Source organism: Aythya marila (genome assembly GCF_965140915.1).
Source record: "Aythya marila genome assembly, chromosome: 2".
Taxonomy (NCBI): Eukaryota; Metazoa; Chordata; class Aves; order Anseriformes; family Anatidae; genus Aythya; species Aythya marila.
In genome coordinates this window covers 144020383-144037516 of record NC_139043.1, presented here as the reverse complement: position 1 = coordinate 144037516, position 17134 = coordinate 144020383, and the positions used below count along the sequence as shown (strand labels likewise).

The window sequence follows — 17134 nt, the reverse complement described above, 5'->3', positions numbered from 1 at the left end:
AAACCCGGGCTGGTTGTGGGACCGTCCCCCCATTTTCCAGACCTCCCAACGCTGGTAATTGCTCTCACTGCTTCCACGCTTTCAGAATGAAAGCCAGCATAGAGCACCTTCATGAAAACAGAGCAGACAGAAAGAAGTGCTGCTAGCCTTGCTGAGGCACGCTCTCCGATTTCAGCTGACTGGCCTGCTGCCGTCCCTTCTGCTCAGGTAACTGCTGCATTGAAGGAAAAACACCTACGAGGCACCTCCCAGGTGACTGCGTCCAGACTCTCGTTTTTACAAGGAGCCACAGAAGATTTTTTTTTCCTTTCTAAGCCTATTTCTGATGGATGCAAGTAGGAACAAGCTTTAACGGTGAAAGATTTTGCAATTAAACCCAGCACTGACAATGCATTGCTCTCCTTGAGTTTGTAAAATAAGGGTGTACAGGAAAGCAATCCAGTGGGTGCCTGTTTGTCTCACGTTGGTTGTTGGGCTTTTGATGGAGGTGTAAGCAAAGGGGGGGTGGGTCCCCATGTGGCCCCAGGAAAAGGAGCTCTCTTGGTTCCCTGGGGGCTGATACCAAGACCTGAAACAGAAAGGGAGGCAGGGAAAACCCTGTTTCCTGCATTCTCTTCCCCAGCTGAAGACTTGAGAAGCACCAAGACCCCACGCAGCACCCCTGGGGACTGGACAATCAGAAATCACAGCAGGGAGGGGATTCAGGATCCCCTGGAGAGTTCTGGGTCTGCTGCTGAGCGTGTGGCCACATGGAGCACTGAGGCCCTCGGCACAAGGACATGGACCTATTAGGACAAGACCAGAGGAGGGCCATGAGGATGACCAGAGAGCTGGAGCACCTCTCCTATGAAGACAGGCTGAGGGAGCTGGGGTTGTTCAGCTTGGAGAAGGCTCCGGGCAGACCTTACAGCGGCCTGCCAGTACCTAAAGGGGGCTACAGGAAAGCTGGGGAGGGACTCTATGTCAGGGAGAATACAGCCTCCAGTCTCCTGAAACGGTGCTCTAACCATCCGGTCATGAGAGCAAAGCTGGAGAAGAACTAGCACCCCCCTCCCTTCTCTCAAGCATCCCTCAAATCTCATCTTCCAATTTTCCATCTTGTTTGTACACAACTGCTTTCTTTTACAACTAAATGAGTTCCCACCTGGCTTTTTACAGGCAGATAATGAGAAAGCTCTGGCCAAACTGCAAGATTACTAAAACTTAAGTGAAAGTGAAGGAGTCTTAAGTGTTTGAATTACTCAAGCATCCTGAAATTTGCCAACATCTTTTCTTCTGGGATTCTTAGCGATGTAACTCTTGGGATTCCTGTTCTCTGAGAGTGGCCTCCCACTCCAGTACAGGCCTCCTGTTTGCAATCTAGCATTTAGTTAGAGCACAGACTGCAGTTTCAAGCTGCAGTGCTGTTCAGCACCTTTGACGAATGACTGCACTGCACAACCCATGGCAGGAAGCAGTCCTAGGTGGCAGGGAGATGCTCTAATCAATTTTTATAGCACGGGGGGAACCTGCCAAAAAAACACATCTTCTGTGAATTCCACACATTTTAAAGATGACTTTCTCATGCAAACCTCCTGTCCTGCATTCCAAATGCAGTTTCCAGACATCTAAAATTTGCTTAGCCCCTTCAAACACGTGGAGAGTCTCCTCTGCAGTTCTCTACTTTTGCTGCAGGCTTTTTAAACAAGAGGAATTCGTCGAGACTGTCCCTTTCCATACGTGCCCTGTAAGGAAACGCTGGCTGTTTGCAAAAGGCACAGTGTGTGTGTGTGTGTGTGTGGATTGCTTTGTTCATAACCAGACTGGCCATGTGGGATCTACACAGATATTTAGTGTGATTGTTTATCCGATGGATTATCGGATTGTTTATCCGATGTTATGATAACATTAAATGGTGACCTCAAAAACAATTGCCACAATATTTTCAAATCGCTGCCTTCCATGCACTCGGTTATTCTTCACACACACAAGTACACGCAGCCATACACGATGTTCCCAGGAGAAATTCCAGTAAGCAGCGATAAAAACAGAACAAATCTACTCGGGCTAATAATAAGACGCTTGCCCTGGGACACGCTACGAAACTCTTGCATGGGGCAAACTTTCTTTGAAATCACGTGGATATCCAGTTCCTAGAGCAAACACACTGGAGGCCAAAAGACAAGTTTGCTTCAGGTTTCTCGCAGTCTGCTTTCCAGAAAAGTGTACCCAAGTGGAAGACAACATAAACACTGAAGCAAGAATAATCTAGTCCTACGGCAAACCTCACACGAGCTAAAATCAAGCACTCTGTGAGCTCCACTAACAGGCTTCCCACCAAAGGGCTTTACTAAGCGTAAGCAGATTCACATGGCCATGGTTAGCAGCTCCCTCCTCTCAACAACATTCAGACTTCACCCATTGCTCTTTACATCACCCAGAAACGACCTCACTCCTGTGTTGGTTACTCCAGTGGTTAATCCCTGGTAGGGATAAAAGGTATGCATCAAAAATTGACATTTGGGTTAGGGTGGCTTCGAATCCTAGTAACTGTTTACAGGTTCATGCCTGGACATACTTCAGCTACACCATCCATCTCTCCCCCTTCAAGTTAACTGTTTTTATGTCTCGTCCCTAGCCAAAATAAGCAATGGCTTGGGTTCAGCCCACGGAGATCACAAGCAACTGAAATCAATTATTTCCAACTCTCTGCTAAAGATCTCTCTGATAGCATCAGTTATTAAAAACAAAAAGCAAGATCGTGAACACATTCCTAGCAAAGAAAATTAAATGTGCATGGCTTCTCCACAAAGAAAAACCCAAGGTATTGTTCTTTAAGAGAATATTGTCATTTGGGAAGAAGTGCATATACAGCAACTGAGAAAAATTAAAACAGGACCTAAAATCCTCCTCTTTTACAGATGCTCAGTTGTAACCATAATATATTATAACACTAGGTGATTTATATTTTTTTTTTTATCTAGATGAAGCTAAAATTGGAAATAAAAATATTTGACTCAACTGGCAAAAGTTCCTTTTAATTCCATTAGAACATTGCCATCAGAACCACAAACATGGGGCATTTGATAACGTGTTAAACTAACCCATTCCTATAAAGCCAGACAGCAAACACAGATGAAGCTGTACTTGAGTACACTGACATTCCACTTGAGAGCCTGGGTATTTGTTGTATTTTAGTAACAGTGAGATAGAGTGAGTGGCCACAAGTTTTGTGCATCGCTTCAGGACACGTGATAAGGGCCGAATTCCACCCAATGGCAGGACAACAACTGCATTTTCACAGCATTTGGAAGCTAGAAGTGGATCAGTGTAACCTTTACTATGGATTTTATGTTATTCAGAAAACCACTGAAGTATTATAAAAATACCTGAAAAAAAAGATAAATAGAAAGAAATTGTACTGAATCTTTGCCTTTTTATATTATTTTGCAGAAGCCGAACTACTTCCTGAGCACTCAGAAGCCAGACACTAGCTATTTAAGTCCCAGTTCATGCACACAAAATCAAAACAAAAGCTGTTGGAGTGAGCTGAAATAAAAATAGAAACCAGTGCTGCGAACTAGTTAAAATAACAGAGATCAGTGCTGTGAATAATCAGTTTGGATGTATTTTTTTTCCAGCTCCTATGTTTATGCAAATATGTAAAACAGCAAAGTCCTAGTAGTTTATCTGGGATTAGATATCATAACGCATAAGACAGTGGGGCTTCCTTGATCTTTATGACTGGTTTGATGGTCTGTTGGGCCACCACTAAGATGTTAATACTGCTAACAAGCATACAGGGGTTTCCAGAGATGTTTCTGCTCACGTTATTAGAAAACTGAGTAACAAACATGTTACTGTGATCCCGATCCTTTCACTGACGTCAACACAAAAGACTCTGCAAACTGAATCTGTCAAGAGAATGACTTCTCCTCCTCGCCGAGGTGGTCCTTCGGAATGACTAGCTCCGTGTAGTCCTAGTGAGAGACCGCATTCAGGAATGGGACAGCCTGGACCTAGAAGTTCAAGTGGAGGTTTCTAACAGAACTCGAAGCCACTCTCTCGATCCAAGTCTCCTTCCAAAAAAATCTGATTAAAGCCTGGCAGGCTGACAAGGTAAACAAAGGGGAAGAAGCTATTGGCCGGGCAAATTAGCAGGGAAGTTCACTGGTTTCGAGATCTTCCACTGCTGACATTTTCCAGTAAAGCTCTCTTCGGTGCCTAATTTTGAAGCAGTTCCATGCGCTGCTTCCAAGGTCCCCATTTGTCACAGGTCTGGACTGGATGGGTGGTGGGCAGGAGAGGGGAGGGAGAGGAACCAGTGAGCCTCCCCCCACTTTTTTTCTTCCTGCTGTAGCACCTTTCCGTTCAGTTCAGGGCCTGTAACAGGTTCTTGCAGCAATTCCAACAGCTCAAACTCAGAGAAAATACAAACAACACCCTACTAGATAAACAAGTGGGTCTTTTTTCCCTTCCAATGCCTATTAGTCTTTAGCGTGCCCTGCTGACACTGCTGTCACCGTTCCAGTGCATTTTCTGTATTAAGGACGGAGGCTGACTTCTCAGAGTTGCTAATCTGGCACTGCTCTTAACATTAAATTAACCTCACATAGAGCCAAAAGGTGGTGACATCAGTGAAAAGAAACACATTGTTCCCAAAGACTCCAAGTGGCTGGCTGGAGATCTTCATGACAGGACTGTAAATCGGGACTTGCAGAACAAGTAAAATGCAAACAGTGCTTCAGAAGACAGCAGGGGGTGATGGGTTTCGAGTTCATTTACCCTCCTCTCTGTAGTCACTGGGAGCTAAAAAAGCTTCCGTCCAGAAGCAGAGCAATTTTTATTTGTTAATTCACTGTATATGTAACTAAGAATGAAGCGAGAATTGGGAATGCACAAGAAAAATCCGATCAATCTCCTCAAACACGAAGCTGGTAAAAATAATTTCTACTTTTTGCTGCTGTGGTTTGGAGTTAGCTTAGAGCAATCCCTTAGAAAAAGACTATGAAAATGTCAAATCAAAATGTATCTTTCTGTTAAATAAACTGCTGCTATATCCATCATGCATCAATCTACAATTTCAGTTGTGTCTGAAGAAATTAAATCCTCAAGACTAATCAATGAATCCTTATTTTTCCCTAGGTTCTGAACTAGCTCCTTCCCCTTCCTTCCAGGTTCTGTTCAAGGTTGTAGTTATGTGAATGTCCTAAAAACCATCCTCACTCCAAATGAACTAGCTAATTACTTAGTATTTAAGTTTACATATAGATTCTTCATTCTTAAAACAATCTTCTTCTAAGCTATAAATACAGTAAAAGACTCTCCGTTTTTGGCATCACACTTCAGGAAAATCTGCAGCGTTCTGGCTGACTGATTATATTTCTTGAAGTATGCTCGATAAGAGCTTGCTCTCTACCAAGTATGAAACTCCCCACAAGCACAACCTGCCAAAATCAGTCCCTTCTAACGTCAATTATCTATTTAGACAGTAAAAGGAACATAAAAGCCACATTGAAGTGCATTATTTTGTTATAACCACCTCATACTCTTTTTTTAACATGCTTTTACCCTTTCTGTACTCACTCTCTTGCCAGTGTTGATTCCTGAAGATGAACACTACCAACAGAAAGTTAGCCCCCACCATGTTCCATTGACGTGACTGTATCTAATCACTCTGTGACTTCACGGCACTACAACATGCAGGTCTGGGGCTCGGCACAACAAACACAATGGGCAATGCACGCTAAATACTGGATGGGTTTCCCTTTTTATACCCTGTGCTTTTGGTTTCTCCATTCTCCAGTAAAATATTTTGTGTGCTTAAACAATTCCTGCCTGAGAGGCCATTTAAAATACATGAGTATGACTATGGAAGCAACTACCCTGAGATCTGCATTCATTCTCTGGGTCACCACTTTTGAAAACAGTTCCTAACTTGCTGCCTCTTCCAGTTTTCTTTCATCCTTTCCTCTGCCCTCTCCTTCATAATTCTTTCTGGACAATGTCTTCTCTCAGCTGGAGCAGGCAGCACCACAACTGAGAGGCCAGGACCCAAAATCATGCCTCTTTTTTACAGAATTAGAATTATGGTCTTGAGGAGAAGAAAAGACCAAAAAACTCACAGGTCCACACAAAGACTTTATCTTCAAATCAATGCTTTAACGCTGGCCGTCATGGCTACTGAGAACTAGAACTACTGAGTTCCCGAACTGAAACGCCTTCAAAATAATTTGCTTTTTAAATTCCAGTTGGCAGATTTTGTAACAGCAACACCAATTCATTGCTCTTGAACACCACATTTGTCTCTTGGGCTTTTGGTCACTTCCTTGTGTGAAGGTCTTCAAAGCACTTTTACAAACACAGACTCAGTGCTACCTCTGTGAGGTTTGTGCTATGAAGATTGCCAGGATTGCATAGAGAGTAAACCAAAACATGGAACTTGTTTCTTTATTATACGACGCTGGAGGAGGAAAGGAGAAAGGGACAGAGCCTACAAGTAAGAATATAGAGAATTCTTGTACGTGAACAGTTCATTATATTATTTCTCTGTGATCTCACCATTTCCTGTCCTTGATCCCCTAATCCCTTATAAACTATGATTTTTTCCCTCTTCTGACAAACTTGCTCCTTTCAAATGACCATAACTCAGAAATCTTCTGATGGACACGTCCCAAGTTCAGCAGAAAAGCTCAATCTTTCTGCAACACAAACCTATCAGTTTTGCAGCTGACCTTCTCCAATAGCTCCTTTGCTTACACTTAGAAACCTCCTGCTTACTGCAGAGTCCTACTACAATGCAAATGTGACGTGCACAATTAGATACCACCAATATTCAACACAAGTTATTAAACTTGTCTGATCCTATCAAATCACACATTACCTTCATGACTAAGAGCTTTCATTATGGTCTGTATTGAGCTCAACAATCAGCTAGAGAGAAAACTTTGTCCTCAGAAAACATTTATCCCGGAGACAAAAGCCACCACAATGTATCAGGAAAGAGAGGTATATTTTTGTATACATGAAGCACGAAGCCTACCTCTTTCTCCTGGTCTTCCTGGTTGACCAGGAGTTCCTGGAAACCCTTGCATGCCTGGTGATCCTTGCTCACCCTGGGGCCCTGGAGCCCCTGGCCGACCTGGCTCCCCAGGAGGTCCTGCAATGGTTCGTGTTGAGACAGACTGGCTTGGAATCTGGTTCAGGATTGAGTTATATCTGGCCATATGACCTGTCAAGAGAAAAATGTCATCGTTTTCAATTTGCAGTGGAGAATCTGGTTCAGTGAAATTTGAAAAGAGCACTGGCAGGTCCTCAAGGCTGTGGCCTGTGGTGCTGGGGAACTTCAATAATGTGAAGTTGTGTGTTGTTGATGGAGAAACTGTGGTTTAGGGAATATATAGAAAAGGCGAAGAACTATTGTCTAGAATCTCATTTCCTTGCTTTGATGGGGTTTTTGGTATTTTGTCTGTAAAATTTTAAAATTGTTACCACAAAAGCTTCTGTATACTCTAATAACTTGGAGACAATTCAAGGTCTTTTTTTAGATATCTGATGGTAATGAGCTGTAGTTGGACACAAATTCAGTTGAACATAAATCTAATTGGACTATAAATACTGACAGCCTAGCCTAAAATGGACAGATCCCCATGAATGCTCTGAAAAGCATCATATTTATAAGCAATTGTGGCAGGAAGAGATGTATCCTAGAGATAGGAGCACATGAACTATCACTGTACTTACCCTGGATAAGTTGTTCACACACTTGACGAGCAACAGCACGCACCATTGCTTGGGACTGGAGATCACCCTGGATAACAAAAGCAGCAGTGTAATACAGTTTTACATCATTTCTGTCTTGAAAATGCTCAGTGCAATGAAAAACATTTATTACCCCTGAGAGATTATATCCTTGCAGATGAGAAAAAAAGCCTAAGAAGTTTAGGGATTTCCCTGGTTGCCATTGCTGGTTTTAGCCAGCAAACAGAGGTCTGAGAAGATAACCCTAGTGAGAGATTTGGGAATGTGCTTAATGCCATATATTTCTCACCTTCAAAATATTAATATAGCTATATATAAGGCAGTGACTGGAATAGAAGGAAGTTTGCCTGATTGCACAGGAGAAAACTATTGTGCCTGTAAACACAGAGAACAATAAATCATCGCAGAAAGCATTTTACAAAATACAAGGCCAGAACAGAAAAAATATGGCAGCTAACAAGTGAGCACACTTACCCGCTCACCCCTTTCTCCCTTAGGTCCAGGAGCACCCTATGGAAAGATTCAATACAAAATTAATTCTCGTCTTGATCCATCTTAAAACTTTTAACCCTTAAATATTTTGTCCCTTGCAACATGAACAAAAACTAACAAAGGTTTCAGGAAGCTATGTACCAATAATGAATATACTTTTTCCATTTCAGTACTCATAAAAATGTTCACCTTTGCCAATTACATGGAGAGTATATGACTTTCTCAGGGGTTTGTCACACACTGAATTCTCTTGTTTAAAATGGCAGCAAGGACAGGCCACCAGGAGATATACTTTCATGGCTCAAATGGGTCTAACATTAGCATTGAATATGAAAGGCTGATAGGAGACAAAAGTTTGTAGCATTTGTAGAAAATTTAGTATGACAGTCAAGATAATACTGTCATGCTGGTAAAGATCATTATGCATTGGGACAAGATACATGGGGCAGTTACAACCTCACCAACGGAGGCTTTGGGGGTAGGCTAAATATCCCTCAGGAGCTCCCGAAGCAAGGAAAAGTCTGCATGAAGAGTTAACCAGCTGACTGATACATGCTTAAAACATCGTTTTTATCCTACACTGGGAGGGAGATAGGGACCTATGAAGACTGCAAGATTATTTTTAGGCCTATTTTATATTGCTCTATTTTGGGGAAAGATAGTGATTGAAATTCAATTAGTTTTCACCTACCTAGCTGTTTTTGTAGAACTACTAAACATTTGCGGTAAAGGTCTTACATGGCTCACAGGAATATCTACACTCTAGGAGATTTAGTTGAATTATCTGCAACATGTGTTTGGATATGAATTGAACAGGCAACATGTTATACATTGATAGTAATAAGTTCCATAGCTCATCAAATCTTACTAGATTTCATGATTGCACTTAGAAACTATGCAAAATTGGGCATGAGGTTATTACCTTTGCTTACACATTATTAGTCATTTCACTCCCACTTAACCAAATAAATATGCTTGCATTGGACTAGGTCTCCAAAGCAAAATGGATTTTGAAAAAATAAAATAAAATCTGTTTTAGAGGTCCACTGTAAATCTTCTAGCTCTGTCTTTTATGTAATTTATACACTCATTTTATAACTGGATTCTTTTCTTCTAGTTAAACTGTTTTATTTGATAATAAATGAAATAATATTTGAAAGAAGAACTTAGTGTTAGAGGTTCTTAATACAGACTTTAGGTGTAGAGGGTGTAATTGTGAATGGAATTGCTGGTCAAATTTCCAGCAGCTGAAATTTAGAATACTATTACAGAAAAAGCCCTGATCATTAGTCAGTTGCCCTGATGTAAACACAAAGTAATCACTAAAGACAGTTTTTTATTCATACAATATTTTCACAGTTTGAAAGTCAGAATAAAGTTATTATGGAAATATTCAGGTTAATCAAAAGGCACACTTTAACTTGTAAAGCAAATGAATAAAAGGAGAAAGCAATGACACAGTGACTACAAATTCATATACCATTATGTTTTTACTTCCGTGATTTAATCTTTTCTTTTGACTCTCTCATACCTGTATTCCAAACACTGTATGTAAGATCAACAAATAAATTAGGTATGAAAAATGAACCAAGAAAGACCAATATGACATTCTGATTAACTAGCTGCAAAAAGATTGTAAGCTATAAATCCTGAGGAGTTCTGAAAACAGTGAAGCCAGAATCAGAAACCAATGAATGCACAAGAGCGAATATATTCATATTAATGTATTTTACTCACAGGAGCTCCAACATCACCTTGTGGCCCCTGGCTTCCTGTAACACCTGGAACACCTGGAGCACCAGGTATGCCCTGCAAGGAAGAGAGAAAGAAAATACTTATTGGTGATGGCAATTAACATCCATGAGGCCCACTAAGAGAAATACTGTGATGGAGAGAATGTCCACAGAGCAATATTCTTTCACTTAGAATTTAGGGATCATTTAGAGATGCAATGTTAAGCACAGGTACATATTGAAAGAAGAAGGTCACACCTTTTGTGGCAAAGTGTGATCCTTTACAAAATCCTATGGCCAATGATTCAAATAAGAGGTAGATTCAAATAAGAAGCAGACCATTTTTCTTTTTTTAAACATTACTGAAATTGAAATAAATAAAAATTATCCTTACCCCCCCCCAAAAAAAAAAGATTAAAAGTTCCATTTCTGAATTTCAGAAAAATTATCAAATCTGCTTGCTGACCTCTACCTCCTGCTCTACAGAGGAGCCAAATATTATGAACCAAACGTTAGGCATAGAGTTCTATTTATTCTATGTGATTAGCAACACATGTCATTAATGGAATGACAGAAAAGATTTGGAAAGTACGTTAAATAGGTAAAACATTTTTTAAAAGCACTAAGTATTAATTTAATTTTTGCAGTGCCAGAAATGAATGTAATTTAACTGCAGCAGAAAAAACGTCATCGACTGCTCCTTACCAAAATTATGGACATGGAAAATTTTTTAGTCCTGTCCCGATAGCAATCAAGGTAGCTGCTGACAAGAAGCAGCAGTGACCTAATCCAGCCTGTTGTTCAGACAGAGATCTAGTGTGGAAATGAAGACAACAAAAGCAGGGAACGCAGGGAGTGTGAGATTCTACAACAGTGCTGAATTTGATCTTGATCAGGTTCTTTTATACCTTCTCCACACAAAAGGAGAAATGCTACAAATGGTCTTTCTGTGGTCACAGAATCACAAATGAGTCCTAAATTGCCGCTGTTTTTGTTTAATTTATATATACACCACAGATTCACAGGCTGCCAAGTTGCTCATACCATGTAACCTGTTCTTATCATCTGTTTCTAGATGAACAGGGAAAAATCCCATGCAATAGAATTTTCTCATTTCTGATACTACTTAATAAAATAAGACATATTAATAAATTCAGTGAGGTGCTGTGAATTACTACAAAACAATGGTTTCCGTTCAGAGCTCAAAAAATAAGTGAGTCTTCTACAATTACTGAACTGTTTTCTTCTGTTATTTTTAAATTTAGGAGCTTATTACTGCTTCAATTTATTAGTTCAGTATTCAGAAGAAGAAAAGCAAAAATCAGGAGACTGTCGATGGGATTTTAATTTTTTAATATCTATTTATTGCAATCAGTACAAACTCTTATGTTTCCTGATCTGGCCAACTGTAACAAAACAACTTAATACTGCCAAGTTACAGTGGATATTGTTTGTATGATAAAATCCTTTAAAATAGTAAACACAAACACAGATGATATTTACACATTAATAACAAAATTTTAGGTCTGGATTTTGACACCCTGATCCAGATGATTGTGGATTTCATTTGATCTACTTGCAGAGAAGGGGACTGTGCTCAGAGTCAGCAGAAATCTGGGCGTTGGTTTTACATATGTCATATCACAAATAAAATAGGTTGTGCTTCAATATATCTGCAGTACTCCACATCTTCCTGGTATATTTGAACTGTTCCTGACCAACAGGTTACCACGGACTGGGCAACCCAACAACTGTTGGGCTGACAGATAATTTCCCTTCAGATTACAGGAGCATAATATAGAAACCTTCTCCCTTGACTTAATTGAGTATGAGCTAAGTAAATAGCATGAGGATGGAGTGAGAAAGGCATTTCCAGGGAGCAAACATGGTAGGTACATCTAGACACAGAAAGTTCTGCCAGTTGAAGACCAAAGATGGTAGAAAAGAGAACTAAGACGCATGTGTTGCAGGAAAAAGAGCACCAAGAGCACAGCCCTGAGAAAAGTACTTAAGAAAAACTGATTTGAGAGGGTGGTCAGGCACTGGAACAGGCTCCTCAGGGAAGTGGTCATGGCAGCAAGCTTGCCAGAGTTCAAGAAACATTTGGTCAATGTTCTCAGACATAGGGTTTGATTTGTAGGTAGTCCTGAGTGGAGCCAGGAGTTGGATTCCATGATCCTTGTTGAACCCCTCCAACTTGGGATATTCTATGATTCTCTATGATTCTATGCATTGAGAATACTCAACACCATCAGCAGTTTTACCTAAGTTAAATCTGCCAAAAATGTATTAACCTTGTCTAACCACCCCCACTGAGAAGATGTGAGACTGATTCCAGAGGCAACATATATCTTGCTCGGAAGGCAGAATGTGGCTTCTGCTGTCTTTCTTGATTACTTTATTAGATTATTTGAATACCTGCACACACCTCCAGCCACAGCAAATCTGAGCAATTCACTTCAACTAACAACCCTAACTGGAATTTCTTACAAAAAATAAATTCTTGCCCTCAATGTTAACAGCATTAATTTCCCTTATATAGTGCCATTATTTAGCTCAAGAACAAACTACCAATCTCTTGGTGGAACAACTCTCTCTCCTTCCCATGGGAGACATTTTTTTCTTGAGCTGAGTGAGAACAGAAAGCAATGACACTGGACAAGCAGCTCTCTGCCAGCCCTGTGAGTCATGAGAATTTCAGCTTCCAAGGAGAACCCTTGGCCTTGGCCTATCCACTGATGCCCAGATAACAGAGTGACCCCATAATCCCCCAAAGTCCTGCTTACTTGTACAGTAAAAAATTCCATGGGCAATACTCACCACTGGGCCAGGAGGTCCTTGTGGGCCTGTGGGTCCATCTTTGCCAGGAAGGCCCTAGGAAAGAAAAAAATGTATATAATATTATCAGCTTTTTATAAATAATTTGTTAATCTGTTCCATTTCATTTAGAAGGGTATTTCTCTCTTTTTTTTTTAATCTTTTTTTTTTTTTTCTTCTTAAATTAAGAACTGGTGGTAGTGTTTTTTTAGAAGAAAATCCTCTTATTTGCCCTGGGGAGAGTTTGTTTCTGGAAAGGAGCTATAGCATAGCCAATACTTTAAAAAAAATCCAGCTATAGTCTCACTGTATTTTTGAAGTAAGAAGTAGTAATACAAAATCCTTTTGTAATGGCACTTTTCACCTCTGGGTGAATTTCTCTTATAAAGCTGCCGTAACGTGGCAGATGAGAGGGTACACTGGCAAACTTCTCTCCAACAAGATGCATTCTGTTCTCACTGCTTGCAACTGTTCGCAGTCCCATGGATTAAGTGCTGAAAGATGGTAACTGCGAGTATATCTCTCTGCCCAGCAATACTGTACACATGTACAAGCTATCACAGAGGTCCTGACTCAGGAAGCAGCATAATGAGAATTCGATAGGAACACTCATGTGGTTTACATTATGAACATGCTTCAGAGCTTCCAGAAATGAGAGCCAGAAACTAAAGATAACTTGGAGACTGGAAAGCAAGCAAATCAGAGAAGAAAGACTGACCAGATGTAGAAGAAAATACACTATCAGTAAAGTATTCTTGCAAATTAACCAAAGTACACACTTTGTGTCCACATGCTATAAAGCATGGGTTTCTGAGCAGCCTAGTGATAAGTTAATTACTTAATTAATATACAAAGCAAAAAGGAGAAATATGACCTTATTACTGGCTCAAGACCAGAATCTAGACATATAAGTAGAAGGAAAATGAGGCTTTGAAAGTGTTTGTGCTCACACACAGAGTAAAGAACATTCTAGTTCTTGGTATCCTGTAGAGCTTCAGAAAAAAAGTTTCTTTTTTGTTTCATACTTTTTTTCTGATTTTTTTCTCTTACACTATTTTAGTAATTAATATGGCATGAACTAGAATTAGTATGCTTTACGTAATTTAGAAACTGAATCAAAACTGCTTTCATGTGGCATAAATAAATGGTTTGGGAATATTATCTCTCATGTACCTGGGAAGGATTGTTTTAAATTCCACCAGACAGGTGTTTCAATGGTAAAATAAGCCATATAATCAATTCATGTTATGTCAGCTATGCATCCTTTGGCTTGATAAAGAAATACTTTCCTATTTCATAGCATAGCCAATGATTTCTGAAGCTTCAAGGTACAAAGCAGGACCTCCATAACAATAAGAACAAAAGCAAACATATCACCACAGTGGCACTGAAATAAAGATACCGTAGCACAGCAGTTATAGGACATATACAGAGAAACGGCTGCAAGCCCAGCTCAACCCAAATAAATTTCCACAGTAAGGAAAGCACGTTCAGACTTCAAAATTGGTATTTCTAGAGGAAACCAAGGAATGGCATAAGAAACTTTGAAGTGCATTGCAAACGATGAAATCGGTTTTCAGACGCTCTCAGGAAGAAGCATTTAGTTGAAAAAATTCAATGACAGCTGCCAGCAACTTTATAGTAACACTGAAGCCCCTATAAGATAACAGAAATTACACCATCGACATGTTTTTGTAATCTGTATCACCTTCAGGAAAATTAACACCTTCACATTTACATGTATATTTCATTTTCAAAGCAAAATTTTAAATCTCCACTTATTTTTGATCAGTGCTAATGCAGGATGAAAATTGGTTGGACCCTCCTAAGTGCTTAATTTTCCTAGTGGGGAAGGAAATGGAAAGCCTTCCATTGACTACTAAGATCTAGCATAAAAATAACATTGTACGTCCATCCCTTCTCCCATCCAAGTTAAAGAGTAGAGCTAACAGAACAATCACAAATATCACATTTTCTATTAATATAATTCACAATTTCTTTCTTCTAAGCACTGTTCTTACTTTTGGCTGCTCAGGAATCATCTCCTGTCTACTCTCCTAGGATTCATTTCTCTTGGCACTGTGTCTGTATTTCTTGGCCACATAGAATCACCTCCTACTGTACTTGTTAATCGTGAAATTGGCTATTTATAAATGAAGTCAAAGAGAGGTTTGAATCACGGGAGAGCATGGAGATATCTGTTTGGTCAGGTTAAAGGCCAAACCTCTTTCTTTATGCTGCTCTGATGTTACTCAGATCACCTGATGGCCAGAAAGGATCTGATACTCATTCTCAACTTGTGAGCAGCGAGCAGAGGAGATTAGAAGGTAACAGGAAACTGGCAGACAGACTGTGAATGTATTTCTTCTGGCTCTTTCTCCCATTATTTTTGGTCCGTGTAACGCAGAGGAAATACAGCACTGTGAGAATTCACAAGCTGTATTCAGAGCACTGAAACCTTAAAGATGTTATTTGCTCTTCCATTTGCTGAAATTTCTTCTTTGCTTAGCTATCTCTAGAATGGCTGGAGGGACTGCACAGCACAACAGCACTTTATCTCTGATGGGGTCATAGGCAGGATAGGAATGACTGTGTACAACGACACCAATGGGCCACTGCATGACCAAGAGCAGGATGGGAGAGATTTAGATGTGTGACCTCAAATGCAGGGCAATTTAGACTCAAGATGAGTATTATTTTGCAAGGTCAACTTGAACTGGAGCATATTTTGCTAACAGCATGAAAAACAGTTGTGGATAAAAAATATAGCTGCAATGATTTATTTTTATTTTTTTATTTTTAGAAATATTATTATTATCTGGAATAAAAATGGCATCACGGAATACAGGCACCACCTAAATCCCTATAAAACCTCAACCCTATCGAAGACAGTGGAGACTGACGATGACTTCACTAGAAGCTCTTCAGCTTTTGGTAGCTCAAAATTTGTTTGTGGAGAAACAATTGTTCAAGTAAGACTAGACACTGGCAAAACCTCAACTGAAGCTACCGAGTTCAGGCTTGAAGGACCTCCACGTACAGCTTTTGAATATGTCTAAAAAAAAAATGAGTGCAAGCTGGGACCCATGACTGCTTCACCTTTCTTTTCTTCTTTTTCTGATGAAAATTTCAAAAAGTAATGCTCCTCCTCTCAAAACAACACCCCGTGACCATCAGAGAAATGTTACTAAACACTTTCAGTGTATTAATCTGAGGTGTAGCTCCCAAAAGATTTTGAACCAACATGAGCTATTTTCAATTAAAGTTACCACAGAAAAAGAGCAGAAATGTGGCTTTCGGGAAGCTTTGCTTAGAACACAGACCTTTTATTCAATCACAAAAGGCTAGTTCTGTCTCAGCACACAATCAAAATGTTGACTGAGCATTTCCTCTCTTCCTTGTGAAACTACCAGTGCTGTCTGTGAGCTGATAGTCTGAAATCAATTCCTTATTAATTCTTCATAATTTAAAACATATTTTTTGCATATTTTTGTTAATTACTCATGTTTTAACTTCAGTGTTTGCAGTGTGCTACTAAAATGAAAACCTGGAAGACAAGATTCCTTTCCTTCTGTATCTGCATCCCTCTGACTATGTTTTTGCTTATAAATTAAACAGATCCCTAGAGCAAAAGACGTGGCACAGCTCCTATTGACATGCATAGCTGCACTTCCGCGCCTTCCTGGAAAAGAATCTGTGGTTCCTAGGGGACGGCGGATTGAATGTGAGTCACCAGCATTACTCTGTAACAAACAGGACCAACCACATTCTGGCTGCAGGAGCACAGCCAGCAGGTTCAGCAGCAGGTTCAGCAAAGCCATCCTTCCCCTCTGTTCAGACTATCTCTGGAGTGCTGTGTACAGTTTTGGTCTTTCCAGTACGAGAAAGATCAACGTACTGGAAAATGTACAACTGAGAGCCACCAAACTGGCCTGGAGTTGGAGCACAGGGCATATGAAGACAGGCTGAAAGACACCGAGCTGAACATGAGCCAGCAGTGTGCCCTTGCCACTAAGAAGGCTTGCAGCATCCTTGGCTGTGTTAGGCAAAGTTTTGCCAGCAGGTCAATAGGGGTGATCCTTCCCCTTTACTCAGCACTGGAGAGGCTGCACCTGGAGTGCTGTGTCCAGTTCTGGGGGTCCCAGTCCAAGAGAGACAGGGACACACTGGGAAGAGTCCAACGGAGGGCTACCAAGATGGTCAAAGGACTGAAGCATCTCTCTCATAAGGAGAGGCTGAGAGAGCTGGGACTGTTCAGCTTGGAGAAGAGGAGGCCCAGGGAGGGTCTCATCAATGTGTATGAAGACCTAAAGGCAGAGTGCAAAGAAGACAGAGCCAGGCTTGTTTTGGTG

General features: G+C 40.4%; 1 protein-coding gene across 3 annotated transcripts in view; it reads right to left on the bottom strand.

The window, feature by feature from the left end:
- Window positions 1-17134, bottom strand: part of COL14A1 (collagen type XIV alpha 1 chain) — a 127587-nt gene that overhangs the window by 7079 nt on the left and 103374 nt on the right. For all 3 annotated transcript variants that reach the window (XM_082753149.1, XM_082753150.1, XM_082753148.1), the window contains 5 exons: window positions 12786-12839; window positions 9970-10041; window positions 8215-8250; window positions 7723-7789; window positions 7022-7210 (listed from right to left, as the gene is read on the bottom strand). In XM_082753149.1, the coding sequence (XP_082609275.1) occupies window positions 7022-7210; window positions 7723-7789; window positions 8215-8250; window positions 9970-10041; window positions 12786-12839 (418 nt within the window). The remainder of the gene's footprint in view (window positions 1-7021; window positions 7211-7722; window positions 7790-8214; window positions 8251-9969; window positions 10042-12785; window positions 12840-17134) is intronic.